Source organism: Quercus robur, chromosome 4 (assembly GCF_932294415.1).
Source record: "Quercus robur chromosome 4, dhQueRobu3.1, whole genome shotgun sequence".
Taxonomy (NCBI): Eukaryota; Viridiplantae; Streptophyta; class Magnoliopsida; order Fagales; family Fagaceae; genus Quercus; species Quercus robur.
Genome location: NC_065537.1, coordinates 61,458,229 through 61,486,010, shown reverse-complemented (window position 1 = coordinate 61,486,010; position 27,782 = coordinate 61,458,229). Strand labels below are relative to the sequence as shown.

General features: G+C 36.2%; 3 protein-coding genes and 1 pseudogene across 4 annotated transcripts; 1 reads left to right on the top strand and 3 right to left on the bottom strand.

Moving 5' to 3' along the window:
* The first annotated feature begins 1,105 nt into the window (after positions 1-1,105).
* On the top strand, positions 1,106-3,169 carry LOC126722324 (uncharacterized). The gene is made up of 2 exons (XM_050425477.1): positions 1,106-1,558; positions 1,601-3,169. Exons 1-2 carry the CDS (start codon positions 1,106-1,108, stop codon positions 3,167-3,169), a joined length of 2,022 nt encoding a protein of 673 aa, XP_050281434.1.
* A 2,184-nt stretch (positions 3,170-5,353) lies between these two features.
* LOC126722322 (glycine--tRNA ligase, mitochondrial 1-like) lies at positions 5,354-11,073 on the bottom strand (annotated as a pseudogene).
* LOC126722323 (factor of DNA methylation 1-like) lies at positions 5,789-8,318 on the bottom strand. Its single transcript, XM_050425476.1, has 3 exons — positions 8,295-8,318; positions 6,590-6,781; positions 5,789-6,487 (listed from the first exon to the last, which is right to left on the bottom strand). The coding sequence occupies exons 1-3, from the start codon at positions 8,316-8,318 to the stop codon at positions 5,789-5,791; spliced, it is 915 nt and encodes a 304-aa protein (XP_050281433.1).
* Positions 10,559-26,319, bottom strand: LOC126723236 (8-amino-7-oxononanoate synthase-like). Of its 2 annotated transcripts, XM_050426556.1 has the most exons (19): positions 26,002-26,313; positions 23,211-23,322; positions 22,324-23,087; positions 22,137-22,227; positions 21,567-21,965; positions 20,504-21,298; positions 20,316-20,403; positions 19,864-20,168; positions 18,888-18,959; positions 18,636-18,736; positions 18,338-18,422; positions 18,074-18,146; positions 17,574-17,629; positions 15,256-15,494; positions 15,113-15,169; positions 12,764-12,851; positions 12,288-12,421; positions 10,793-11,175; positions 10,559-10,613 (listed from the first exon to the last, which is right to left on the bottom strand). In XM_050426556.1, exons 9-18 carry the CDS (start codon positions 18,957-18,959, stop codon positions 11,109-11,111), a joined length of 972 nt encoding a protein of 323 aa, XP_050282513.1. In that variant the 5' UTR covers positions 19,864-20,168; positions 20,316-20,403; positions 20,504-21,298; positions 21,567-21,965; positions 22,137-22,227; positions 22,324-23,087; positions 23,211-23,322; positions 26,002-26,313; the 3' UTR covers positions 10,559-10,613; positions 10,793-11,108. The 2 variants fall into 2 exon arrangements, 1 of the variants encoding a protein (XP_050282513.1); XR_007654197.1 differs by lacking the exons at positions 10,559-10,613; positions 10,793-11,175; positions 12,288-12,421; positions 12,764-12,851; positions 15,113-15,169 and adding exons at positions 15,903-16,015; positions 16,142-16,242; positions 16,662-16,750 and having other exon boundaries at positions 15,357-15,494; positions 18,074-18,142; positions 18,632-18,736; positions 18,871-18,959; positions 26,002-26,319.
* Between the last annotated feature and the right edge of the window lie 1,463 nt (positions 26,320-27,782).

Sequence of the window (27,782 nt, the reverse complement as noted above, 5' to 3'; positions counted from 1 at the left end):
TAATTTTGTTAAATCTTTCTGGGCTGGAGAGGTGATGCTAAAAGAACAACATGAAGTGCAAAATATACTGGGTTAGCGTATTGGAAAACTTTTGATTGTTTTCTCTTAGTGAGTTAGCCCTTAGTGTATTGGAAATTCCTCTTAAGATCAACTTTAACCTGCTTTCAAGCATGTAAGAAGTAAATATTTGTCCAATAGCAAAGTTAGAAAATAGACTTTAAGGTAATCAAGGTTCTGTTATCTTCCTTTTGTTCAATAATAAGCTCTCTACTTCTTTTTGATAAAAGGTTAGAAAATAAGCTATCTACTTCTAGTACAAGTTAATATAGATGTGTATGTGTGAAAAAAATATTATGGACTTTAATCTTGTAACGACTTTTCACGGAATCATTACCAAAGTGCTCTGTACAGAATAGCAGAGGTTCCCTTATTCTTTTTCGAAGGGGCTTTTGTTGAGAATAGTCACAATCTTGAAACAGATTTAATTTCTAATGAGTGTGTACTGTGTGTTCATTAGGCTAAAAGGTCCAATTTGATGTGGTTATTAAAGCTAGTCTTGGAATCTTATAAAACGGTTGACTGGGATTTCAGTTGATACTGATGTCTTAAGCATGAAATATGTTGGAAATACTAAAAATGTCTTGATTCTTTTTTGTTGGGGGGGGGGGGGGGGTTGTATGTGTTACAAAAAATTTTGGCTGTGTATGTGTTACAAAATTATATGATATATCTTTTGCAATTATTTAGTTCCCCATTATCTTTTCCAATTATCTTTTGCAATTTTGTATGTGTTACAAAAAATTGTGTTTGCAATTATCTTTTGCTTTACATGTCTTTCCCTCTCATACCATCCTGTTGTAATTAGCTTCTTGTATATAGGAAGGACAGATGGATTTGTATATGTCCAATTGTTAAATATAGTCATACTACAGCCAAAATTTTAGAAAAAAAATGTTTAGTTTGTATCATGAAAATCAAATTAAAAAAATTTCTTGGCTGCTTCTTTTTATTAGAAAGTTAAAGACTTGCTTCAAGTTTCTTTTAGATCAGAGAACTTCAAAATGTTTTTTAACTAACATAGTAACTTGACTTTAATAGGTTCACAATGCCTGAAATTGATATAATCTTATACCACGGTAGTTTGTTGAAGAATGCCAATGCAAACAAGGGATTGCCATTTGAAGGGCCAGGTATAAAGAGCTATTATACCCAAATTAATCGTAGGTTGAAGACCCTTGACGAATTGAAGATGATGGTTATAGAAGAGTTGTGTGAGAATCCTGCTGTGCACAACATACAAATTACTTTTCATATGCCAAATGAAATCCTGAAGCACCGGATTAATTACAAGTATATGGCGATAAAAACAGACAAACATGTGAAGATCATATTTGACAAGTTGGAGAGAATACCTGAAGTAATTAACATTGAGTTGTACATACAGTTGGAGCTGCGTGCAGAAGTTGGTATTGAGGAAATCCAACAAACACAAACAAGTTTACAAGTTACAGTTCCGGATGCTCAATATGAGTATTTTACACATATAGAGCATGATGATGTTCATGCCGATGATGATAATGAGGATGATGATGAGGATGAGGATGATGATGATGATGACGACTATGTTGATGAGAGTATTGCCATTGATGGTGAAGATTTTGTCGATAGAGATGAAATTGAAGACAGGATTGAACAAGGGGACTTTAGGGACTTTGAGAGGGACATTGATGACGATGAGACATTGGACGGTAGTGAACTTGATGCAGACAATGTTCTTAGTGTCCAAAACATTACGGACACAATTCCTGCCTACGCACCTCCTACCTTGTCATTTTCTGCAAATACTTGGGAAAATATGGTTGATCCTTCACATATTGAGACACCATTTGTGTCTACTTGGAGAGAGGGGATGAATTTGTGCAAATGCTTGACTTTTGCCAATAAAGTGGAGGTGCAGCGCGTATTAACAAAGTGTGCCCTCAAGGAAAATAAATATTTTATGATCAGTAGGTCGACCACGACAAAACTTTGTGCGAAATGCGTGGATGAGTCATGCAAGTGGTATGTCTGCGCAGTCATGAAGCCCAATATCCACAGACTATGGATGGTCACCGTGTACAAGGGTCCTCACACGTGTATATGGATTGGGGTGCGAAATAATGATAGAATGATGAGTTGTAATTTTATTGCAGAAGACATCCTTAAGAAGTTATGTGAGGATCACACTACCCCAATTAAGCATCTTAGATCTATGATAGAGTTGAAATATGAGGGTCATAAGCCTTCTTACTACAAGGTATGGGATGCGAAACAAAAGGCGATTGGGAAGATGTTTGGGAATTGGAAAGAGTCTTACCAAAGGTTGCAAAAGTTGCTAATGGCATATATTGATCAAGATCCGACTATCCAGGTGTTCTATCGTACCACATCCATTGGTGAAGATGACACGGTATTTTTGAATTATGTGTTTTGGTCTTTTGGTCCAACCATTGATGGATTCAAATATTGCAAGTCGGTTATCAGTATTGATGGGACCCATCTGTATGGTAAATATCAGGGAAAGTTGTTGGTTGCAATGGCAACCGACGCTAACAACAAGGTATTCCCTCTTGCCTTTGCTATTGTGGATTCTGAGTCAGGGTCCAGTTGGAGGTGGTTTTTACAATGCCTCAAAGATGCAATTGGCCACGTGATACCTAACGAAGGCATTTGCATAATTTCTGACCGATATCTCGGTATAAAAAACGCCATTGCAAACTGGCCTAGAAGGGATGATGGAAGAACACGGGTATTTCATAGATATTGCCTTCGACATGTTGTTAGCAACTTCAACACACATTTTCAGAACTCGACTCTAAAGTCAGCGGTGTTGAAAGCGGGATATGCTACTCAGGTAGTTAAATTTGATACCATAATGGAGACCATTAAGCAGGAGGAAATTGAGGCCATTAGAAATAAGAAGAAGGTGACGGGGAAGGATGGCAAGGAAAAGAATCAAAATTATCTTCCATACACATACCTAATGAGGGAGTCTGTGGATATGTGGACCCAGTCGCATGATGGTGGGAGACGTTTTGGGGCAATGACAACCAATATATTAGAGTGCTTCAATGGTGTATTGAAAGGTGCACGGGGCCTTCCTATTGCCGTGTTGGTTGAGTTCACTTGAAACAAACTTGTTCAATATTTCCATGACCGGCGCAAAGAATACCATTATGAGTTGTCAGAGGGTATGAAATGGAGTGAATATGCCTTCTCCACGTGGGATGGAAATAAGCGTAAATATGAGAAACACTATCTCAAGCCATTTAGCGATGAAGAGCTGATATTTCAAGTAGTTACCCAACTCAACACGTGTAGCGCAGGAGGGGGAAACCACAGTTATGAAGTTCGGTTACAAGAAAGAAAATGCAGTTGTGGGAAATGGCAAAACATAGGGATCCCGTGTTCACATGCAATTAGAGTATGTGACTATTTACATATTGATTTGACCACATATATTCACCCATGTTATGGTTTGAACAATACCCTTAACACTTATGAGCATGCATTTGTGGTTCCTAAGTCATAGTCATTGTGGAGAGATCCCATGGGGCCAAAGTGGTTGCCTAATCCAGCATTGTTGCGGGCCAAAGGTCGACTAGTGAAGTCGAGAATAAGGAATGAGATGGATGGAGTGAGGAATAAGGATTGAGAACCGGGATGGCTAAGGGAAGACACAGATTTGATAGAGAGTCAACCCAAGCAGACATATGGACTGTGTCATGCTTTCGGGCATAACCACAGAAAATGTCCGCAGTCCTGTGGCGCTTCCACAAGCGGTCATGTTCCACAGTAGGTAGGTATATCATAAAAAGTTATGCATCAGTTAAATAATTGTTGTTCATTCGATGTTTACCTAATGTTTACTATCTTGTCTCCTAATGTGATTACTCTACGTTTTTCAGGCATGCTTCCATGGACGACGTTTTTGTCGTGCGGACCGCTGATCTTAGGAAAAGTGACTACGTTGTATTGGCTCTATGTGAACTTTTTGGTTTTTGTTGAATGTACTTGTAATTCTCTATCCAATGTACCTCTATGAAGATTGTGATTTCAGTAGTATGGTTAGAACTGCAAATTAAGTGTGGTTGGGCATGTTTGGAATGTTGATATATTGAGAATGCCTTTTGCTGCGATGTAAGTGCATTTGCATTGTAAATCTATGTTTATGCAGAGTAACAGTTTCTATAGTTTGGTGCCTATTGAGAGCGCATTTTGATGTAATTTAAGTACATTTACATTCTCAGCTTCTCTGCCTCTCAATGAGTGTTTATGGATTACATTCTCAGCAATTTCCCAGTTTCTGGTTTGCCTATTGAGCAGTTTTGCATGTCCAGGGGATTAAAAAAAAAATTTCCCTAGTGGAACTCGAGTCTATAAAACTCGAGTTCCAATAAACAGAGCATTGAGGAAAAAAATTTTCCCAGAGGAACTCGAGTCTTTGAAACTCGACTCTTTGCCAAATATTTTTTGAGGATCTCGAATTTTAAATACTCGAGATCTTTTATTATTTTTGTGATTTTTTTTTATTTTTTTTAAATCTCATATTTTTTTTCCTTTTGTACAAATGAGCTTTTTTTTGAAATGTAAGTATTGTGAACATAAGTTTGATGGAGGTGTTTCAAGGATTAAATCACATCTGGCTGAAGTTATTGATCATGATATTGTTATTTGTAAAAAACTTCTAAAATTGTTCAAGAAGAAGCTTATTTTTCTCTCAAAAAAAAAAAAAAAAAAGTAAAGAAAATAAGAAGCTTATCTAGCCTTTAAAATTTAGGTGCATACAAAAAGAACCTCTCTTTTTGATTTAATTATATTTATAAATTGTTAAGAACTAAATGTAATCACTTTTAGTTTTAAGGACTAAAATTGCTAATGGGCTAAAACTTATAAACCAACAGCATATTTTGCACTGAAATCGAATTATATGAATGGATATGATTATAAAAATTCTATGGAGTTTTTAAGATCTTAATCCTCTTCTTTTTCTTTTTCTTTTTTTCCTTCTAATTTTTGGTGCAAGGGGAAAGCTCATTAGACAACAAAAACACAGTTCATGAAACATAATTAGCTCAGTTGCTGGAAGTCAATAATTATATATTACCATCTTAATTGAATGCAAGTACGAGGTTGGAGTTTCTCAGCACAATACTGGTTAGCCAAAAAGTCATGGCACATGAAATAGAAGAAAAAGAAAAGAAAAAGAAAGGAGAGAGAAATTTACCATAGAAACCAGTTAATTGGGACCAGAATTTATAAATAAGACACATTGTAATTTTTTAACTTTACGAATTTGTATTTGAAACATAGATAACAAGAAGATGGTTCGTAGTGAACATATATTGCACAACAAAATTCTTCAAAATCCATTTTCTGTATTGACTAGAACTAATCTGTAACATGTACTAGTAGATAATCAGCCACCATTCTTATCAGTACATATTTTTTTAGGAAATACATTAATTAAATTAAGGAAATCAGTAGTAACAAACTTATGATTTTTTTACAGCATTACCATGTTGGCATAATCTAGGGGCCCAAGAATCCTTCATTGCATCAGTGGAGTTCTTTACCATACCCTGCTAAATCCACCAATATTTATAATGGCTCCATAGAGTATTAAAATAAGAAAATATAAGATTAGGAAAAGAGCTGACCGTCTTAAAGTTCTGCATGGAGATGAATCCATTTTTGTTAGGACCTAATAATGTGAATTGTTCCCGCACACTTGCAAGCTGAGCTACAGTTAATGTCTTTGCAAGAGTTTGTTCAATTCTTTGCTCCATGAATCAAGTCTCCTCTTCTTGGTCTCCAAGAGTTTTTCTTGTTCTTCAAATATCCTATGAACATTATCACGAGGAAGCCTGTCTTTCTCTTCAAGCATCCTACTTAAGGACATGGTCTTTTCATTGTATTTATACTGTAGCTCATTCATATTTTCATTTGTAATATCGATTTCATTGGCCAGGTCTGCCACAACACTGATTCTGCTTTGTGTTGCTTCCCTGTCAATGTCAAAAACTGTTCTTAACTGCCCTTTACTGCAAAGGAAATCACCAATCGGCCCTTCAGCATCATAGTCATCAACGTGTGCACACCACCCATGGCAGTTAGGGCCAAGATTTGTTTTTTGAGCATTCCACTCCTTTTTGCCATGATGCTCAATTTCAAACAATTTCTCAAATTCAGCACAATTCATGAAACCTCTCCAATCATTACTAAAATTTACAATGGCCTGTCCCATGAGGTCCTTCTCATCCGAGAATACTACAATTTCCACCGGTTGAAATTTCCTGAACCTTGTCAACCAGTGTTGAGAACCAAGTAAAATGTCTTTATTCTCATTGGTACGTACAATGTTAACAACAATGCCCATCCAAGGCCATACGTACAGATCATCAAGCTTTGGAAGCAGAGCAACAGGTAGTCGCAAAACTGGACGTTGCTAAAGGTCCAGTTCACCTGTTACATCAGTCTCCAAATACTTTGCCAGGGCAAGGTGGTTTGCCTTTTGTTGTGCAGATCTATTGGTAGAACCCTTACCCACTCCTGAAGCATGTTGAAGCAAGTCCTTGTACTTGTAATCTTGCTTCTTCTTCCCAGCACAGAATGGACATCTAAGGTTGCCATTCAAACCTTTGACTTTAAACTTTCCAGCTGTTAGCTCCTCATATGGTTTATCGATGTAATCATTGATCTCAGATTCACTGATATCTGACTCTTCAGAACTGTAGTCCATCTGAATTTTATAAATAAATCCAAAATCAGTGTTAGAAGAACAAAGAGTTTCGACGTGAAAATAAAAACGCTAGAAATTATCAAAAAGTTTCGAAGTGAAAATAAAAACGCTAGAAATCACACTGGCACAACTCTCGCATAGCTTATAGTCTACCAAACCATGATGGAAGGTGCCAACCCATGATCACACTTGCTCAGCCAATGATATGCTTCCTTCCTTCACAAATTTATCTGTTCCTTCATAGAAAATGTCATACAAATTTGAATATTTTATAAGATATATATATATATATATATTTTTTTTTCACATAATCCTTTTTTATTATTAGTTATCAATGTTACCCTCCAGTCCGTGTACCCCTTTCCTGGAATATAATATCCAGAAAATGGTATTGACACAAGCTAGAGTTTTATGGACTGTGTAGATTGAGAGAGAAGGGCGGGAGAGTAAATTAGAGTTGGCCAAATATTAATTGGTGAACTAGATCAAGCTCGCACTGACCATCTATTTTGATAGAAAATACGATGTTTTATCTATTATTTTTCTTAGCCAAACCAATGTTTGATTGATTTCAATTAACCTCACTAATGCTTAGAATAATTTGAAAAATACCTCCCCATACATAGTGAAAGCCCCATCCATAACAAATCGCATAAGTCTCAGTTCCCTCAAGTTAGAACTGAAAAGATATGAGAAGTTGTGCATCACTCCGTACATCAATGGACAAAGGCATGTGGGAAATTAAATCTTGAAAATGAACAATTTCCTCATCTTTTTAGGAATACGGGGACCTTCATTTCAACATCCATAACTAAATTAATGATCATGTCTAAGAAAGTTGACATGTGCCATTCTTCTTTCTTTTGTTTTCTTTGTTTTTTTCCTTTTTAATAACACTCCCCACACTACATGAAGAAATTGCGTAGTTTCCAATCTAGATGCAGAAACACATTGGACCACGTACAATTGGTGACAATATGACAGCAATCAAACACGAAGATAGCATAGACATTTACTCAATGATTCCAAGGCCACATTTCCAAAGATATTTTTATAAATTTGTTGTGAATTAATCTGAAAAATGGATGAGAATCCAAGGTGAAACCAACCAATTTAGCCCCAAAAAAAGAGTTGCACACCCAACAAGACTAATAGGTATCACTAGCAAAGATCTAGCCGGAATACATTTTATATCCTTTCCGGCATTGATAAATCAATTTACAATCATTTTTTAGAATTCTAAAATGTTTAATTACAAAGGATGATGAAATTGACTAACTACAAAGAATTTCGTGCATGACAATAAATTTGGAAAGACATAGAACACTATTTAGTAGAGCCTTACTATGGTTTCAATTTTCCTCCTATATATTGGGCATATCTGAAGGTCCTCTCCACAATCGCAACATGTCCGCATACAAAGACATTTATAGAAGAAATTTGTTAAATGTTAATACATTTCCCTCACTTATCTCTTCTAAAGAGAATGAGCAAATGGAAGAGGAAAATTTACCTGGTGTCCACAACCATAGGCCATGTCCTTGCATGCTGACCACTAGATAGGTGTCGGTTCATAACTGCTGGAAGAATAAGAAGGTTTCAAGCTGGTGGAACTGCTGGAAGATGTTGTACCATAGATAGGTGTGGGTAGGGGAACCCTCCCGGGAGAAGTGCCCTTCTGGCCACTATTTCAAAAGTAAGAATAAATGGCAAGTCTTTAAAAAATATTAAGAAAAACAAAAAAAGTGTTCAAAATTCCATAACAAAGACAATTAGAGAAAATTATTGACTTACCCTAGTATATTAAACTCTATAGTTGCCTTATACTGAGAAGGAATTTCCATCAAGGCTGTAAGGGAAAATTCTGTCTCTTTCGAGATGGAGCAACATTTTTTGACATAAGTTCTGTAAAATTCACAAACTAAAGAAAAACAATATAGCAAAAAAATTTCCAGTCAAGAATTTTCCAATAACAAAATACATGAAGATACAAACAATAAAATTTTGAAAATTCTAAATGCCAACTGAGACTTACTTTCAATTATCAAATTCCCTAGCAGGAATATTGTCATCAAATCCCCCTACCCCCAACTATCAATGTTGGCATAATCAAACGCTGCAAATTTCTTCTTGATAAAAAAATCAAAATTTGCTGAAACATTTTGAAGCAGTAAAAGAGGACCAATAGAAAAAGAGTGTGATTGGAGTAAACTACAGCATATTCATATTGCTCTTAACAATTAAGCTGAACTGTAACAATCTTTCTGATAACACGCAGTTTTTTGCCACAAGGGGGAAGAGAATGGAAGATTCAAACAAATGACCTCCACATACATTGACAATGACTCCTTTTAAACATTACAATCATTTACTTTAAGAAAACAAACAATAGGTTCATTAAAAATAGATAAAGATTCTAAAGTTCTAATAGAATTTACAGTACCTATTTCCAATATGTTGGAAAAACCATTTACAACCTCCTCAGCACACCTCACCAAATAATAAATAAATTACAATGAAATAAAAACATTTGGCAAAGAACATAAGGACTCACTCACAAAAATTCTATCACAAATTATTAGAAATAGCAGCAAGTGTTTGGAAGTACAGCATATGTTAGCTTAGACCAAAATGCTGCCTTAAGAGACCAACCGAAGTAGAACAAAATTAACCGTTTTTATCTTAATGTGGCTAAATGAACTTAAACAATCCATTTTATTCTTAGAAATCATGGCATCTCATCATTAAAGTGATTGGAGCATATAATTTTTCAAAAACATCTAGTTTACTGTCTTATTGTAAGAATCCTGAAATAATACCAATCAAATTCTTACCGTATGAGCACGCAAGTCATATGCAGACCTATCTGCAATACCAACACATTCAATCCACCCGTAGGAACTCTCAATCTCAGCATCCCCCACCCTTGTCTGCATAATGGGCCATTTCATTTGTGAGATGCTGCCAGAACCGTAAATGGTCTTCATCTATACCAAGGCAAGTTAAGAACAGATAAACTCTCCCAGTAAAGTAGCCAAGAGTGTCATTGTTGACAATTCCCTATAAACATTTAACCACAGCATTGTCACATAAAAATAGGCAACCAAGCAATTGAGAGAGGAGAAGCCAAGCCAAGGTGCACCAAACCAAAAAGGAGAGGGGAAAAAGGCAGATATTCTTCAAACCAACCCTTGAAACTGCTTCACCCAATGGAATTTTCTTTGCTGAATGGCCAGACATTTGTTCTTCTCTTGGGAACATTAAAAACTCCAAGTTAGAGACTTCTGAAAATTTTGGGTGGGACTTGTTTTCAGGATCTACAAAGTGCTCAATCTCAGCAAGGGTGAACTCACGGACTCTCAAAAGGCCTTGGCGAGGAGAAATCTGCCCATATGAAAAATCACATTAGCTCTTTCTCTCTCTGTGACACTCAAGACCCAGGTAATAGGAGTTGAGAAACATTCTCAGTTCCACACAATATAGCAATTTACATAAAGAAATACTACCATAAGCCCACACAACATGCACAAAAACAGCTTTTCTCTTTTTTATTTGACAAGTAAAAGTTGGAAGCAATTTGTTAGAAAAATAAGTTAAACGCATTTCTGAAAGAATTACCTCATTTGTTAAACGCTTTTCACTTTTAAGGAGAGAATTACCTCATTTCTGAAAGCCTGACCAATTTGAGCTGCAGCAAAGGGGAGCTTGTTACCATTGTAATAGTACAAGTCTTTAAAATTAACAAATATGCCTTGTGCAGTTTCAGGACGTATATACCTGCAGAAAATGAAATAATTAATAACTCTGCTTCCAAGGGTAGGTACTCATAATTCTGCACACAAATTCAAGAGATGATCAAAGTCAATCAAAAGAATCTAAAGAGTTTAATACAATCAGATGTAAACACCCCCCACCCTACAAAAAAAGGACCTCATTGTGAGCGCATTCCCCACTTATTTGGTATGGACAAAATAATTCCTAAGAACATAGGTATGTCTACCAAATACTCACCCAGGACTCAAGCCAGATGGGCCTATTGATGTTTGAAACATTAAGTTGAACGGATACGGATCAGACAGTGGATTCTTTGTGTCTGGAGCTGTAATGCCATACTCCTTGATCTTTGCACCCAGCTCTTCAGATGAGAGATCATCCAAGACTGCAAATACATGTTTTAGTTCTGCTGCCTTCCCTGCAGTTATGCTAAGGTCTTTCTGAAGCTTCTCATTGCAAAAGTCCTTGAGCAAGTGGTCAGCACGGTAGCAGGTGCCCGTTTTCTCATCCTTGACCATAAGGTCAGTGAATTTATCAACATGCCCAGATGCCTTCAGTACAACCTCAGGTGTGACACATGGGCAATCAACTTCCGGCATGTTCTCCTCAAGCACGAAATGCTGCAAACAAAACCCAAAATTAAAATGTGAACGAACTAATATTTATAACAACTTAAGGCGGTGTTTTGGGTTAAAATAAAATTTTTGGAAAGTTAGAACTAAAGGGGGAAACAAACATTTAAAAAAGTTTCGTCCATAGGGAAGGTAAGAAATAACCCTAACTCTGCGAGATGTGATCAATAAAAGTATAAGCGAAGGAAATATCAGGCACAAATACAAGCATGCCAAATTTATGTTGTTCAGCCAGAAGTAGAGTTACATCCATAGAGTTATTGCAGTTTCATTATAACAGCTACACACACATAGCCCTCCCCAGCTAGAACCTAGGAAGCATGGACACGAACACGGTTACGGATACAACACAGCGACATGAACAATTTCTAAAATAAAAATTAAACATAACATGACAGGTATGATACTAGTATGACACAGGTATGTCACCCCAAATAAAGTTTCCTTGCTTCATAAGCCTAGAACTACATTTTAAACATGTGAAATTACCATAGTGTGTCTAGGGCTTATAATGTACTCTTAAATGCTCATAATACCCCAAGTAGTTCTACAGAAGCCAACTTGCAATGTCAAACAATTAATGAATAGGATTTCAAGAACTCCACAATAGAGTTATCATAAAAAATATAGCAGATCCTAATCCGTACCAGAACCATGAACAATTGTTTATTAATAAACTATCAAACAAAAAAATGAGATTTAATGTTTCATCAAATGAGCCCCAACAAAACAGATTGCTAAGGTTTACCATGGGCAGCTGATGCAATAGGGATCGGCATAGTAGTGGAAAATATAAAGGAGCGTCCCCTTGATTGTATGAGTTGCTTCTAACTTTTGCTGTTCATATATCATTCAGAAAGTAGCATACCAAGTCAGACATATTTTCACATACAAGAAACAAAACATTCAAGGAACTCATTATATAAACTATAAAGGCTAGCTCTAGAAAATAAGAAAAATGGTTTGTTATGCTATGTCCAATACAATGAAAAGTCTTATATCCCCTAGAGTTGTCTAGATGAGCCCTACTTCTATTGATTTATTTTTATTCTTTTGGGTCAATACCACAAAGGAAGAATGCAGGACACTAGAACAATTACCTGCATGCTATGAATCCACCAATGCAGCCTGTGGCCTTACTTAAACTGCCAATGCATATGTCGACATCTCTTTCACAATTGAACTCCTCAGCTACTCCGCCCCCATTTTTACCACAAACTAATGTTCCATGAGCCTGAAAAGAACTCTCAACAACAGTAACTCTGTAATGCTCAAAGCATACACATGCATCAAAGTAGGTATACAGCAAGAAGCCATTTTTCCCTGTGCCATATTCATATTCAACCAAGGTGCAAGTTGGAAGTTAAAGAAGATGATGATGATGATAATAAATAAATAAATTTGATTGTCTGAAAATTGCTCAAGTCCATTATCTCTATGCCTTAGGTGTCAAATAAGTATCATAGACTTTACATTTAAGGGTTAACTTCAATCCAAAGAAAGTACCATGTGGACAGGACAGGCACCAAAGAACTTCTTTTGATTTCATAAGAATCAATATAGAAAAGTGACTTACATCATCAACAATGAACAAAAACTTATGCTTTTTACAAAGCTTTGCAATTTCAACCATTGGCGCAAAGTCTCCATCCATACTAAACAAACTGCAATAAAAACATATTGAAGTCATCCATCAAAGTTAACAATGCACATGCACATACATACACATGTTTGAAACATTGGCTTCACAGATAATGAGGTCACAAGAAAGTTTAGAAGATAAACATAGGTTATGTTAAGGTGCAGGCATTGAAATATAATATAATGACTGAATGCTAGAGGCTGTTATTCCATGTGACTGACAATGAAATTGGAGACATGCGCCTCTACAAATAAAGGAGGCAGCATCATGTCAGATTTCCCATTTGACTTAAATTAGGCAAGCCAGCGTGGTATTTATATATAAATAGAGGTCATGCGTTGATTCAGTAGCTGTAATAACAGTCATTTAAAAAAGAGAAGGATAGTATGGCACGGCATGTGTAAGAGAGAAAAAAAATAAGGAAAGCTTTTCTTTTAGCCAAGAGACACACATAAAGTAATAAAAAATTAGGGTTTTCTCTAGGAGAAGATTTTGGTAAAATCTCATTTTGGTGTTGGTTTCATTGAGTTCAGGGTTGTATGGTAAGACTATTTATTCCTAGAGGGGTCATATTCAACTGAAATTTAGAACATAGTAAATATGAGTGTTATAATCTTTTTTTTATTATAATGCATTTATTTGGAGTTGGTCCCGTATTTTTTCCCTTATGTCTTTGGATCTTCTAACTCTCCCAAAGAAGGAATGTGGTTTGGGCCGAAGGAAGTGAGCAATTGGAATAAGCAAATAATGGTGAGAAATATAGCATAAGTTTCAAACCTATTTACTAAAGGGTCAAAGTTTCTGGGTTGTGTTTATTCCTAGGATTGCTCTTGGGCTTTGAAAAAAACTGCTGCAGCTGAGGGTTACTATTACGCAATTGTTGGAGTTCAGAGTGGGTGGTGAAAAATCTGTTTTCCTTTGGCATAATAGACGGCCTCCCGAGGGACCTTTGTACCCTACTTTTGGTCATAGAGCTATTTATGAAGCTGGAAGTAACATAGAGGCCATTAGCTTCTGTCATGCTTAATGGTTATTGGTTTTGGTTCTCGGCTGGATCAAATAATATGGTTCTCTTTTAAAGTCAGGTGCCCTCAAGTTCATGGTAAAATGGATAAAATCTTATGGACAGCTACGTCAAATGGGGTATTCAATTGTGATTCTGCTTAAGAGGAGCTTAGAGCTAAAGGACAGATATTTGAAAAGTGGATATTGGTCTGGTTTTCAGGTCACATTCCCAGACATGCTTTACCAGTTGATTGAATATTTGAGATCGAATTGCTACAAGGAAAGACTGGCTAAGTGGGCCTTCAATGGAGATCTACTGTGTCAGTTCCGCAAGAGTAGAAATGAGTCTAAAGAGCACCATTTTTTATTGCCCTTCCCTAGAAGGATTTTTCAGCCATTCTTAGAAGGCACTTGTATGACAAAAGGATGGGATGCTGGGAAGTTGAAGTTCAGTAAGCTTTGTTGAAATCAAAAGAAGAGAATATGAAATTGATGTAGAGAGTGTAAATGAGATGAGAGCGGAACACAAGGATTACATAGTTCAGCTTGATAGTCTGTGTCCACGAATAAAGCCCTTAGCGGCTAAATCTTTACTATTAACTATTAAGCATTGTATGTTACAAAGAGCTCTAGTAGGGTATATATAAGGGATATGGTTAGCCCTACATGGGCTTACAATATATCCTCTTGGGCCATTACACATAAACTCATATCTATATCTTTAACAAGATTCATGGTGGTAATTTCAAAAGCATCATTGCCAGGCTACTCTATATAATATTTGGAGAGAAAGGGATGATAAAATTCATTGTGGAAAATGCATAAGTGAAGAGAATTTTCTGAAAGTTATCATTAATGATGTCAGGAATAGATTGCAGTATGCAGAAGATAAATAGAACTACTAAGAACAAATTGTTCTCGCTGATTTTGGGTTTTAACTCTGCTTTGTTTTCAGGTTGCTATGTTTTGTCATAATAATCTTTATTGGTGTTCTAGTTTTTTCAGATTAGCCACTTGTTTCTGTTTGTTTGTGCTGTAACTCTTTTACTATGGATTTGGAAAAAAAAAATTGTTGATTATGATTCTCAATCCAATCCAAGATAGAAGTTTCTTAAATTCCTGTTTGAAAAATTAATAAATCAATAAAAGAGAAGATAATTTAGAATTTCATAGAAAGTATTAAAATCATTATCTGTGATTTCCTAGATCTCATTTTTGTTTTGTTTTGTTTTCAACCACATGGAGCTTGTCAAATATGAAACCAAGCATAACACTTACTATAACATGACTAACCTGTCAGTTACAATGACTTTCCTCTTCAATTTGCATTTCAATCTGTCAAAACCAAAAATGCATTGCAATACTTAATATATATGCTTAACAGTAAGGACACTGTAAGTTTAGGACATGTGGAAACATACAATAGTGCATTAAGGTGAGACATGTCACAATGTCGATAGACGAACACTTCCACACTTTGTTGCCGCTCAGCAAGATAAATACCATCTATTATTGATGCATGATTTTGTGTATCAGAAAATATGGCAATCCTTTCTTCCTCTGAAGGTTTTCTGCCCACGGCCAGAAGAGAGGCAATACTTCCTATTGTTACCATCAATGCCATATTGGCTGCAAACCCTGTTGGACAGAGAAGGCAATCCTATGGCATAAATTTTAAACAAGAATGCATTAGTTTTCTGTTGAAATAGTCGGAAGGTCATACATGAATTACAAATTGTGATCAAAAGAATGCAACCTAAAGTACTAAACCTCCAAGGAAACACTGAGATCAACCACATGATTAATCTCTGTGGTTTCAACCAACCATATTACATATTGCAATTCATACATAATCATCATCAATGGAACCAGATCAACATGAATGTAGAATTCCAACACTCTAGTTGAAATTCTTTCACACCTCATGACAACATATTAAGAATTCCTTAAATACTTTTGGGATCTATAGCTGTGATCAATTCCGTTTATATAAGAACAAACAAAAATATAGAAAAAAATCTTCTGTAGATCTGCCAAACTTGTAATCATATTGTAATACACCTCTTACCTCTTTCTTCTTTCTTCTGTAGATCTGCCAAACTTGATTCTAGTTGCCTATGGTAATTAGTATAGCCGCAAATTAGAGCAGAACCCCAAGGGCATTCCATGTTCTTGGGCTGCCTGGTTTACAATAATGTTCATAATTGCTTAGGAGTGTGTTTAGGGAAAAGGAGAATTTTCATTTCAAAACAAAACTATGAATGTGACAAAAGTGTACTTTGATAAAGTTAATATCATCAAGCACACCTTCACAGCAGCCCTTTTAATTGTTGGATGTGAGGTCAAGCCCAAATAATCATTTCCACAGAACAAAAGTAGCTTTTTGAACTGCTGAAGATGGGCTCCTTCTTCATTGATGAGGAAAATATTGTAATTAGGAAAGGTTTCACTGATGAACTACGGCTAAAAACTCTACTGAACCAGAAAATTAAAAAGTATTTTTCCTTTGCAATTACAGATCAGTAGAAACCATATTTAAGAAAATCTTTTACAACATCAACTCTGGATAAACCCAGTGCTCACCGTAGAAACATGTCCTAAGATTTTCTTTTTCTTTTTCCAGCAAAGCTCATAACTAAACCATCATTTTTTCTGATAGGTAGCTCATAACTAAATCAACATTTTTTAAACTAGTAGATATAAGTGCCCTTCTGACCACTATTTCAAAAGTAAGAACAAATGGCAAGTCTTTAAAAAAAATTAAGAAAAACAAAAAAAGTGTTCAAAATTCCATAACAAAAACAATTAGAGAAAATTATTGACTTACCCTAGTATATTAAACTCTATAGTTGCCTTATACTGAGAAGGAACAGAAAGGAATCAGCAACTTAAAATGCACCTATCCAGCACTCCATTCTGGCACAAGGAGAAATCTTAATTACATCAGGTGGATCAACACTAATATTTTATTTAACTCATTGTTAATATAAGTAAGAGTATAGAATCATTATAACTTGAAAAGCATCATTTACAACTAAATCTTACATGGACACATGTTTATCATCACTATGTTGTCAAACACCTAAAAGATCAAATAATTCACTTCTGGTGGTCATCACAAATTCAAATACAAATCAAATCAACATCATTAAATACTTCAATTCCATATTTTTCAACATAATTTACATTTTTCCATTTTTTTAAATCATTATCTTCTTTCAAAGATAATCTTATTTATTTATGTTACCATTTATTTTATTGACTAACTGACAACTTTATAGTTATTTACGCAGGCTTGCATATCCCATATGGACATAGGGAGATTAATTATTTTTTTTCAAAACATCTAATTGATATAACTACATAATAACAAAAGAAAATTGTAGGATCTAATTTCCTGGATATTTGTTTGACAAATCTGCTTAAGGAATTGAAGACATGCCCGGCCAATCAAGAACACACGTGATGCAAGTGAAGACCAAAACATAATAGACTTAAGTATTTTTATATCAGTCAATGTTTTCTCAAACATCAAGAAATGGCTTTTTAAGAGCAAAACCCATAAACATAAACAAGCCTACCATGCCACCCAGACTAGACAACTCATACAAAGTGGTAAAGTGGTAAGAGATGAACATTAAAAAACCAATGTTTGAGCACAGAAAAAATTATCAAAGTATCAAAACAAGCATAAAGTTCAAAAGATTGTAACAGGTCAGAAGTTCACAGTGATACTAACCATGGCCCCTGCTAGGAAAGCTGTTGGATTTCTCACTCCTAGGGAAAATCGTTCTACTGCAGATCAAAATGAATAAGAACATACAAGTTAGTAATATGACTCAAAGAAGCTTCATTATCCATACACACTGCATTCACTTGACAATATGCAGTGCTTGATTGAACATATCCACTGTGTTTTACAGTAGCTAATCATGTTTAAAGAGTAAAACATGAAAAAACCAAATTGACAGCTAAGTGAGTAGGGACTATATTGCTGTGGACCCTGTATTGATGTACAAGGGTACCGTCAAAGGCTCAAAGCCTAACAGGAATGCTGAATCATCCAATTACAATGCAACAAAAATCTGTTATCCATATAAATTTTATAAAAGAAATGCCAATTATTGTAAGATATAAAATCAGGTAACATGTCCTCATGAGAGATACCTGAGACTGCACATGCAAATTGAAAATTTTAATAAAATCACACATAAATATAACAAAGCTCTTAGAGCTCACCAAAGCCAGAGAGATTGTGATATTTTTGCACCATGTGAGTAATGTTTAAGGCCTCCTCTTTGCCAATCCCTAACTACAGTCATAATCAGGATTGTGATATTTCCAAAGAATGAGAACAGTAAATCAATTTTTTTTTTTTTTAATAGTTGCAGATAAGAAGTCTTCATATGCACATAGATATAATACTAAATGTATGGGATTTTGTGGATGTATTTATCTATCATGCTGAGGAATGAAAAAAATTCAGAAGCAAGCTGAACTTACCCTCGAACAAACATCATCAGATGCCCCTGATTGCCTGAAAAGCTTCCCCAGAAAAAATGGTATCAGATCACTGATGCAAACTTCCCTGAAAGGTGACTGTCACATTTCAGAATAACAAAATAGTGCAGTAGACAGACAGCAAAAAAACCACCAACTGCTACAATAAAGCACAGAGCAGCATTCTTGTAGACGATACTGGTAGGCTTCACTTCCCGAGTCAATTCTTTGAAAAAAAAAAAGTCGACTATGTAACAATGGCTGCAAAGAATTTAAGGTTAATATAGAGCAGTATACCCACAGAATGCTGGATATTATGTACGGAGCATTTCTCGAGAAAGATTCAGCAAAAGAGTGCCATGTCCCATCCAAAGTCAGCAACCGTGCTAAAGTTATGCCAACCTAAAATTTAAATCCAAAGGTCACTCAGAAGTTCAAACAACACTAAATTATTAGACACTGTTGGTACTTGGTACAGACCAGAAACAGTACTAAATCCAAAGAGGTAAAAACTTGAGGTTGTGAAACAGAAGTACCAATAAAGAGGACAGACCCAAATATTTAAAGCCTCCTCACTAATGAAAGTCCACACCCAGCAGCCATAAGTAACCAAAAGTAGATCCATCTGCATTGCAGTATATTTGTAAATTCCTCAAAACTTTTCTATTAATGAAGTAACAATGGTGAAGGCAAAGCAAACATGATGATGGTTTTCAAGTTAAAATATAAAATTTAGCTCTAACAGAAAATAATAATGATGGATTGAATCCAACATATGTCCATTATCTTTTGCACACAACCTGTGATGGACACAGAGATAGCGTAAATGCTTGATGGGTTGTGGAGTAAAGGACTTATTATTAGAAGTTAAGGTGGGTGGGTGTGACAAAAAACACCCATGTGCTAGAACTGCAAATGGAAAGGTTTTTGAAGCCATTTTGTAAGAGTATTGATGATGATGCCAGTTTGAATATAGACATTATCTTGAAATATGTTGCACTGTATATTCCATCATTACTATATAGACATTATTTTGTAAGAGTATTGAAATAGACATTAAGATACAAAGGGACAATCATGCATAAATTTTCTTTGAAACAACTAACAACTAATTGAGGAAATCTAAACTGCACATCAGTTATGCAAAATTGTGCTGCTCGTTAACATGATGTAATGATACAAAATACGATGAAGACAATATAAGAACATCATAATGGATACACACAAAGAATGAAGCAAACAATCAAGAAATTACATTTTTCATGAAATTTGCAATCTTTCAAGATCCTAGCATACTCTAATTTTAATGTAAAATAAACATTAGCAATTACCATGTCCATGCTTACTACTCATCTCTAATACATTGAAACATTGATCATCAATTTATGGTGAGGGACCTCGATAGAAAAAAGCACATAGGAAATTAAATGTGATTCTCCATTGCCTCAAAGAATTGTAAACCTATTCACAATTGCCCAACATTATCTAAACATATATATATAGATAATGTTGGTTGAGCTTGTAGTTACCGCTTATACTCAGGGGATTGCTTATATTTGTCAAACTCGCGCAACCATTCCTCTTCAAATAGGGGAGGAAGGGAACCAGTGAATTTCCAATCTGTCATGGACAGGCCAGAGCGCGTGAGTCTGGTAACACCACCAAGTAGCACCATACTGAACACCCATGCAGCAGACCCAAAAAGCCAAATCCCCACCATTTTGCGGGCACGGGAACCTCCATTTACTAGCACCAGCTTTAACCCCTCCTCATTCTTTGCCATGCCAATCCCCGCGGTGCTCGACATTTTCCTAAAGGACCCTACATAATCACCCTGCTAAAATTATATTTGCAAACATGTTATTATTATTTTTGGTATCGGATTTGATAGATCCAATCAAAAACTTATTTTCACAAAAGAATAACAACAACAACAGCAACAAAAACAAAGGTTAAAGAGCTTTGGCAAAAGTTAACAAACCTCTTTTTCAAGGTTCACCAATTTTGCGTTTTTTAACCCTCGTGTAATGTTTGGACGGGGGAGGAGGCTGCGGGGCATCATCCTTAGGCTGCAAAGACATTAGATGCATAGAATCAATATTCGGTGTAATGATAAGAATAAAGTGAACTACAAAATATATTATTACATTGTAATTAATTTTATCATACCATAGAGCTGCCTACACCTCCTATTTTGTGTCCACCTGTCCCACAAGTGGGTGCTCTTCTAGCACATTGCGGTCTACCTTGTGGGGGTGAGGGTTGAGGAGGGGGATGCTCGTTCGGTACATCGGCAGCTGGCTGTACAGTGTCAATCCCAACCAGAGGTCCTAGAGGGTCAGATGAGGATGAGGTAGGTGGGTCTATGGGCATAGTGGGTGCACTGGAGCAGGTGGGTGGGTATGACGGTGTCTCGGGGTGTATAAGAGGGGTCAAATGAAAATTAATACCGAGATCAAAATTGGGCTGCGAAGGTGGGGTGGGTGAAAGGACCTCGGGCTGAGGAGATGCATGCGAGATGGGTGCAGCTAAAGGAGTAGTTACAACCCGAGGGGTTGTTGCACGCGGATCACGGCCCGTAGCTGCACTTCTGCTTGGGCTTGCCGTAGCAGGCCGACCACGGCCCTTAGGTGCACTTGTGCTTGGGCTTGCTGTACCAGGTCGACTACGGCCCCTAGGTGCACTTGTGCTTGGGCTTGCTGTAGCAGGCCGACCACGGCCCCTACCGGCGCTTGTACTTGGACTTGCAGTAGCACGCAGACCACGGGTCGGTGTACTTACGGGTGCTGCGCTTGTGCTTAGGGTTACAGTAGCTGCTGATTCAGTGTCATGCCCATTGTTTGCCTGGCCATCGGCTGCAGGACCACCACCAAGCCCAACCACATTATTTAGGACGCGCCGGACATGGTTGTGAGCTTGGCTACCTTCAAGAAGCATCTCTAACAGTGCTAAATGGCTTTGAATCTGAAACGGAGAAAGAACCAGTACAATCAGATTTGAGACATTTATGTATCAATTAATGAATGGATAATATAGTACTTATTAATCTACTCAAATACTCAACTAAGAACTAACAGTTTTATTAGAATACTATATGTAACAGAAACTCTTTAATTGGATGTCAGTCAAATCAAACCAGATTTGCTGAAAAATTCATAGAAATTGATTCTACGTTCATACATGTACTCAAGTAAAACGAAGTAGGCAATAAAATCTAATTAGAACACATTACCATTATATCTAATTTAGCGCTGTTGCGGTCAACATACTTTCGAGTGACCGGACGGTACTAGCGGTAATAGGCATGATCGCGGGGCATCTCACCAATCTGAGGAAGTGCATGACAAACTTGTTGTCGTCTCATATCCCATGAAATGATATACCATCCATGCTCCTCCCTCCAATTCTTTTCCACTTTCCCACGTAAGTCTATTCTATGCAGTCTATCATCGCACACAACATCCTCAGGCGGCTCCTGCGCCAACCCAAACTGTTGAAGGACACGGTCCGGGTGGTGTCTCTCTACTATGCAAAAACACACAAGCGGCACCCTTGCTGTCCACGTATCCCTCCCTGTAACGCAGAACTCAGGAAGGTGGCCGAAGTCTGCCTCGTATGGCTGCCACACAATCTACAATAGAAACAAAAAACAATTATCATAGCATCTTAAAATGTGAAACAAGGGAGAATACATAGATAAAGGGAAAAACAAAAATTAAAACAAAAGAGATGTTAAAGGATGAAGCAATCATATTCTTAAGGAAAATTAACATAACCAAACAGAATTTTTGAATATTATTACCTGGTCCGGCTGCATTGTAACTAATTGCTTGCGATAGTGGATCAAGGCCGTGCCGGATGGCCTACTCTTCGGGCTTGGCACCCGCACCCACCTACAGTTACGAGCAAATAACATAAGAACGATAATACCATTTAGTTACTAAGAAGAGTACATTGCATAACACACTAAATATCAGGAAAAGACTTACTTAAATGCAAGTGGAGCATATGGCCATGGGCCATAATCACATCTAGGTGGGGGCTCTATCCTCAGGCACAAGAATGGCAACCTTGCCCATGCCCAATACTGGACCAAGGTGCATGCCCCACCAATCTGCGATGCCCCTTTCTCGCTTGCCCGACACAACTCTCTATACAACCAAGCCAAGCAACCACTACCCCGACTATACTGTGATGGATCACGAAGGTTTCGCATGAACTCCAAGAACATCAGATGCACCCTATCTCCTAACTTGTCCATGAAAAGTTTATCCCCTAGTAGCGCTAAAATATAGCACCGAGCATACTGGTGTATCTGAATCTCCGTTGTGTCATGAGGCAGTGGCACTGCAATGGCGTCAACAAGGCAGCTGATGAGAATTCTTTACCCCACCAAAGTTTTATTGTCATTTGCCGGAGTAAAACCAAGCAACTCCATACACAGTTGACTCCAATCCCTATCCACCATAGCAGTCGGCCCAACCAAGACCTCACCGTCTATAGGAAGTCCGAAAATGACCTCCACATCTTGTAGGGTGATTGACATCTCACCATGTGGAAGATGGAACGTAGGAGTCTTCGGCCGCCATCGCTCAACTAGGGCCGATATTAGACAATGATCTATCTCTCTGGAAGGGGCTCTAAACAATCTTTCCAGCCTTAGCAATTTGATAATGTTAATCACCCGATTATCTTGCATCTGAACGTTTGCCATCTCCTTAGTGTGACCACGGCATGTAAGTGGGCCCGGGTCCTACAAAATCGATAAAAATTAAAGCGGTTGTTAGAATTAGAAATACAACTTTGAAAGAACTTGCTAACTAAAAGTCAAAGACAACGTAAAATTTAAAGCGGTTGTTAGAACTAGAAATTTCACCTCGCCATTCCAAATGGCCTCTGATCGATGATATGGTTGTCGCGTCAACAATGACGTCTCAAGCAGACCAGGGTGCAAGATCTCTAGCTCCTCATCGATTCGAGGCTCCATACTGCAAAGAGTGCTACTGTGAGATCATTAATAGTGTGGGGGCAAAGGAATGCTATTCGACATGCAAGAAAAATCTATACTGAAGAGCAGCTTATTGGCATTATTTAAAAAAGGATGCTAAAAGAATGGAAAGCAAGAAGAAGTACATCTATAACTCGTGATTAAATAGAGTACTTTGCTGTAATTGGGGATTCAATCCAGCCTTGATCTTTGCTATTCCTATGTAATTGGTAAGTTATTTTTAAAAATAATACCTCAATCCAAGTGGAATCCTTTATTTCTCTAGCCTTTTCTGACACACACATACACATGTAATATGCTTTAATGGATTTGACCAGGAGTCTTTATATATCCCTCACACACACACATACACATATAAATATCTACATGAGAGATGGATTTGAAATTTCACAGCTAAATCATGAAGAAAAAGCATTTAAAACAGTAAAAAAAAGAAAACAAAAGAAAAAAAAAAATCATAAGGATAATAATTTCCAAAGAATTCAAGAAATCAACCGATCCTACATAAAGCACATTATTTTTCTCCATTAACAAATCCTACATAAAGCACATTATTTTTCTCCATTGACATTTGGAGTAGATAAAGGCATAAGCTATTATACAAGCAGTCTCCATGCTAAAAGCAATTAAAAACTTTTACTATTGGATGATTTCCATCCCAATATGGGAAGCAATACAGATTATTTAAACAATAATCAGGCAACAAATTGTTCTTTAAAGGGTGGTGAATGACACAACATAAAAATATCAAAGGATCTTAAGTAATTTAGTTGAACACATTATCAAAGGATTTTATTTCCTTGTTTTGGAGAGTTTTTAGGAGAATTTTAGGCAAAATGGAGTCTTTATATGATTGTATATTCATAAGATTTGTTGAAAATTGTTTTCCTTTCAGAATAGGTTTTTTGGACTCCTTAAATTGACCCTTAAGCAGTAAAAAAGAAGAAGGAAGTCTACAATCAATAGAATATCAGTCTTTTATTCTTTATTTTTTAGGTGGATAGCAGATATCAACCTTGTGGATTCAAGGTGTTTTAGATTTTTGTCATACACTAACCCTTCTTTCGCTTTAACGCTGCATCATATTCACAACCCAACTTATAAAACTGTAACTAGCTTTTGCCCTTAGCCACAAAAATAAAAATAAAAAAGTTAACTAAAGAAGAAGATAAATTACCTTTCATAGAAACTCAATAGATTCATAGATTTGTAATGGGCTCCATTAAAAGGAAAGATTTTTGCACTTTTAAAATCCAAACAAATGAAGATAAAGAAATTTAAATGCCCTTAAAACTTACAATTATCTTATCTATGCTCTCATATTTCAAAGATTGTTTCATATTTTTCAAAAAATGAAATCTTCAAATGTCACAAGAAGATCATGGAGGACATTCAAGAAAAGATTAAAACTATAACAAGTCCATAGAACCATTCATAAAGGACATATTTTGAGTGTAAGACTTAAAACATGGTGGATAATCGAATTTTCAAGATGACAGTTTGGGGGGGGGGGGGGGGGGAGGACTTCAATTCAAATAGAAATGTCAATCTTGTTGCTCTTCTTGTTTTTTGCTTTGCACCAGAGGGGAAAAAAAAGGTAAAACCATTGGCTTGGATTCGAATGTTCATGTAGCAAAAATAGTCATTCCCCATGCCATATTGCTGCCTAGAGGGAGTCCTAAGAAACACAATAATATTCTAAAGAAAAATTATCAAAAATATTTTTATCTTAACCCATACTTTCTAAGCAACCAAACAGGCCACAAGAACAGACATTTATGTATTCTAATATTATGCCATTATTCTCACTTCATAATATGTTTTATTATGACAAAGAACAAAAATAACTTCAACATCGAACTGAAACTATTGACAATAATTGAAATTCCATTGAAAGATATTCTACTAAAATGCATAAAGTTCAGAATCAACAAAGTCCATTGTTAGGAGACAAAATTGGATATACCCCATTTTATCATCCAGAGTTTCAAATTCCAACTTTCAGATAATTCCTTTTTCTTGTGAAGATAAGATGATATAGATTTTCAAAGAACCAGGTTGAAAAGAAATAGTTAAAAGAATTCATGTATAACTATTAATCTGGGTGTTTCGTATCCTGTGCAAGAAGTAACAATTTTTTTGGTCACTGGGAGGCAGAGGAACTCCTGTCCATTGAGCCCAGTCATATACACGTTGCTGCCAGAGCAAACTCATGAAGCTATCAATCAAATTAATGAAAATTTTCTTTTAGTAAGATCAATTCCAACAAAGTATTTTAGCAAAGTAATCCACACCAAATAAGCTTAGTAAACAATATTTCAGCAAAGTATTTGCCTCAAAAGTGAATCAAAGTTCCAAAATGCCATCTTTGAATCAAATCCAAAAATGGGTACTTGGGTTTCCTTGAAATACCACATTTAAATTTTTTTTTTTTTTTCCAATTCTAACAATCACATAAAAACTAATGTCATTGCCAAAACATAACCATATTCTCAGAACACCAACAAAAAAAACACACATAAAAAAAAAAAAACCAAAAAGATCCGAAAAACCCTAGGTCACGGTGGAATTCCAAAATCTAAAATTGGAGAACGAGAGAGAGAGACAGAGGAATCTAAGAAGCAAAAACGACAAAGTATTGAGAAGAAAGAGATAGTACCTTCGGCACAGTGGGCTACGAACGGCGACAACGAGCTACGATTGCTTGAGAGACTACCTTCCTGACAGTGGGCAACAAATTTGCTTCAGCATTGGGCTACGGATTTGCTTTATGAATGAGTGAGTGAGTGAGTGAGTTTGAGAGGGCGGTGCGAATGGGAACGGCGACAATGAGCTACGATTGCTTGAGAGACTACCTTCTTGACAGTGGGCAACGAATTTGCTTCAGCACTGGACTATGGATTTGCTTTATGAATGAGTGAGTGAGTTTGAGAGTGAGTTTCAGAGGGCGGTGTGAATGGGTGTTCGAGTGAGTGAGTGTTTGAACTTTGAGATTTTGTAATGAGCCGTTTGAAATTGTGGATATGGCTTTATTTTGCAGATTTCGAGTCTTATAAACTCGATTTCTAGCTAAGGATAGCACAAAAACATGAACTCGAGCTTTAGAAACTCAAGTTCTAATTAAATCTCAAGTTTCTAAAACTCGAGATACTAATTTCACACATTGTTTCAAAACCGGGCAACTAACGAAACTGTTAAAATATTATTGTTATTTGAAAAGTAGGGGTGTGCATGGGTCAAGTTGAAGGGATTTTTTGACCCAATCCATCATGGTGGGTCAAAAAAAATTCAACCCAACACAACCCAACCCATCACATAAGTCCAACCCAACCCAACCCAACCTAACCCACATGGGTCGGGTTGGGTCAGGTTGAACCCATGGGTTTGACAAATTTTTTTGTTATTATTAAATTGAGTAGAAAAAAAAAATTAATATATTAAAAAAACCTAAAGATTAGTATCAATATAACTCCTTAAAGACAAACCACTAATGACTAAACAACAATAATAATTTATTAAGATTTGTGTGAACTAATTGATTTTTATATAGGATAAGAAGAACTGACTATTTTAAAAAATTTATTAATTATATAATATATTATATATATATATATATATTAAATTAGTATTAGTAAGAGGAACTAAGGAAATGCTGTTTTACAGCTGGTTTTTTTTTAAAAAATTATTAAATATATAATATATATTTAAATATATATATATATATATATATAAAAGTACCCTACAATTGATTTAAAAAAAATATTAAATATAAAATATATTTTAAATATATATTAAATATGGGACCCAACCTGACCCGCCATAAAAAAAATTTTTGTAACCCAACCCAACCCAACCCACCAAGCCTTAAAAACCGACCCAACCCGACGGGTCGGGTTTGATAGGTTGGTGGGTTTTCTGCACACCCCCTATTGGAAAGGGTGTTCATGCATTCTCCAAATATACAACAAAATAGAGCAAGCAAACAAACTGAAAAGTTGCATTGCAATGCCTCAAAACCTGAAGAAATAGAGATACCAAACACAAACTAAGGCTAATTTCAATTTTTTGCCCCTCTCTTGCTCCTGTAGAATACAGATGTGTAGCTTTTCCAACCAAACATTCTGCAATTGCTAATTGAAATCCTAAGCATCCAACTAATTTTCCACATATTTCTTTCAAGTAGAATTTCATGTAGAACCTTGTTGCTGATGTTAACCATCTACATGAAGGCAGTTATAGCAATGAAACTGAAAGATTTACAACCTTTATATGGCTAGCTTAACTAGAAAGCATAATGCTTCTTAAAACTTCTCAGAAGCTACTGATTCAGAAATGCTTCTGGATTACCATAATCATGTATTTCGCATTCACCATGCTTTCCTTTCACCTCATAGTTAATCTTGAACAAAAAGTAACACCCACCCACACAACATAGAAAAA

What these genes read in the sequence shown, in the direction of transcription:
- LOC126722324 (XM_050425477.1), top strand. Translation starts at nt 1,106, where the DNA reads ATGCCTGAAATTGATATAATCTTATACCACGGTAGTTTGTTGAAGAAT. An exon ending in CACATATAGAGCATGATGAT is followed by an intron (nt 1,559 to 1,600) that starts GTTCATGCCGAT and finishes GATGAGGATGAG; the next exon opens with GATGATGATGATGATGACGA.
- LOC126722323 (XM_050425476.1), bottom strand. Translation starts at nt 8,318, where the DNA reads ATGGCCTATGGTTGTGGACACCAG. An exon ending in CCTATGGTTGTGGACACCAG is followed by an intron (nt 6,782 to 8,294) that starts GTAAATTTTCCT and finishes TATAAAATTCAG; the next exon opens with ATGGACTACAGTTCTGAAGA. An exon ending in TGCTTCAACATGCTTCAGGA is followed by an intron (nt 6,488 to 6,589) that starts GTGGGTAAGGGT and finishes CTGGACCTTTAG; the next exon opens with CAACGTCCAGTTTTGCGACT.
- LOC126723236 (XM_050426556.1), bottom strand. Translation starts at nt 18,959, where the DNA reads ATGGATCTACTTTTGGTTACTTATGGCTGCTGGGTGTGGACTTTCATT. An exon ending in TACATAATATCCAGCATTCT is followed by an intron (nt 18,423 to 18,635) that starts GTGGGTATACTG and finishes GTCACCTTTCAG; the next exon opens with GGAAGTTTGCATCAGTGATC. An exon ending in CTTTCCTAGCAGGGGCCATG is followed by an intron (nt 15,495 to 17,573) that starts GTTAGTATCACT and finishes TTTATGCCATAG; the next exon opens with GATTGCCTTCTCTGTCCAAC.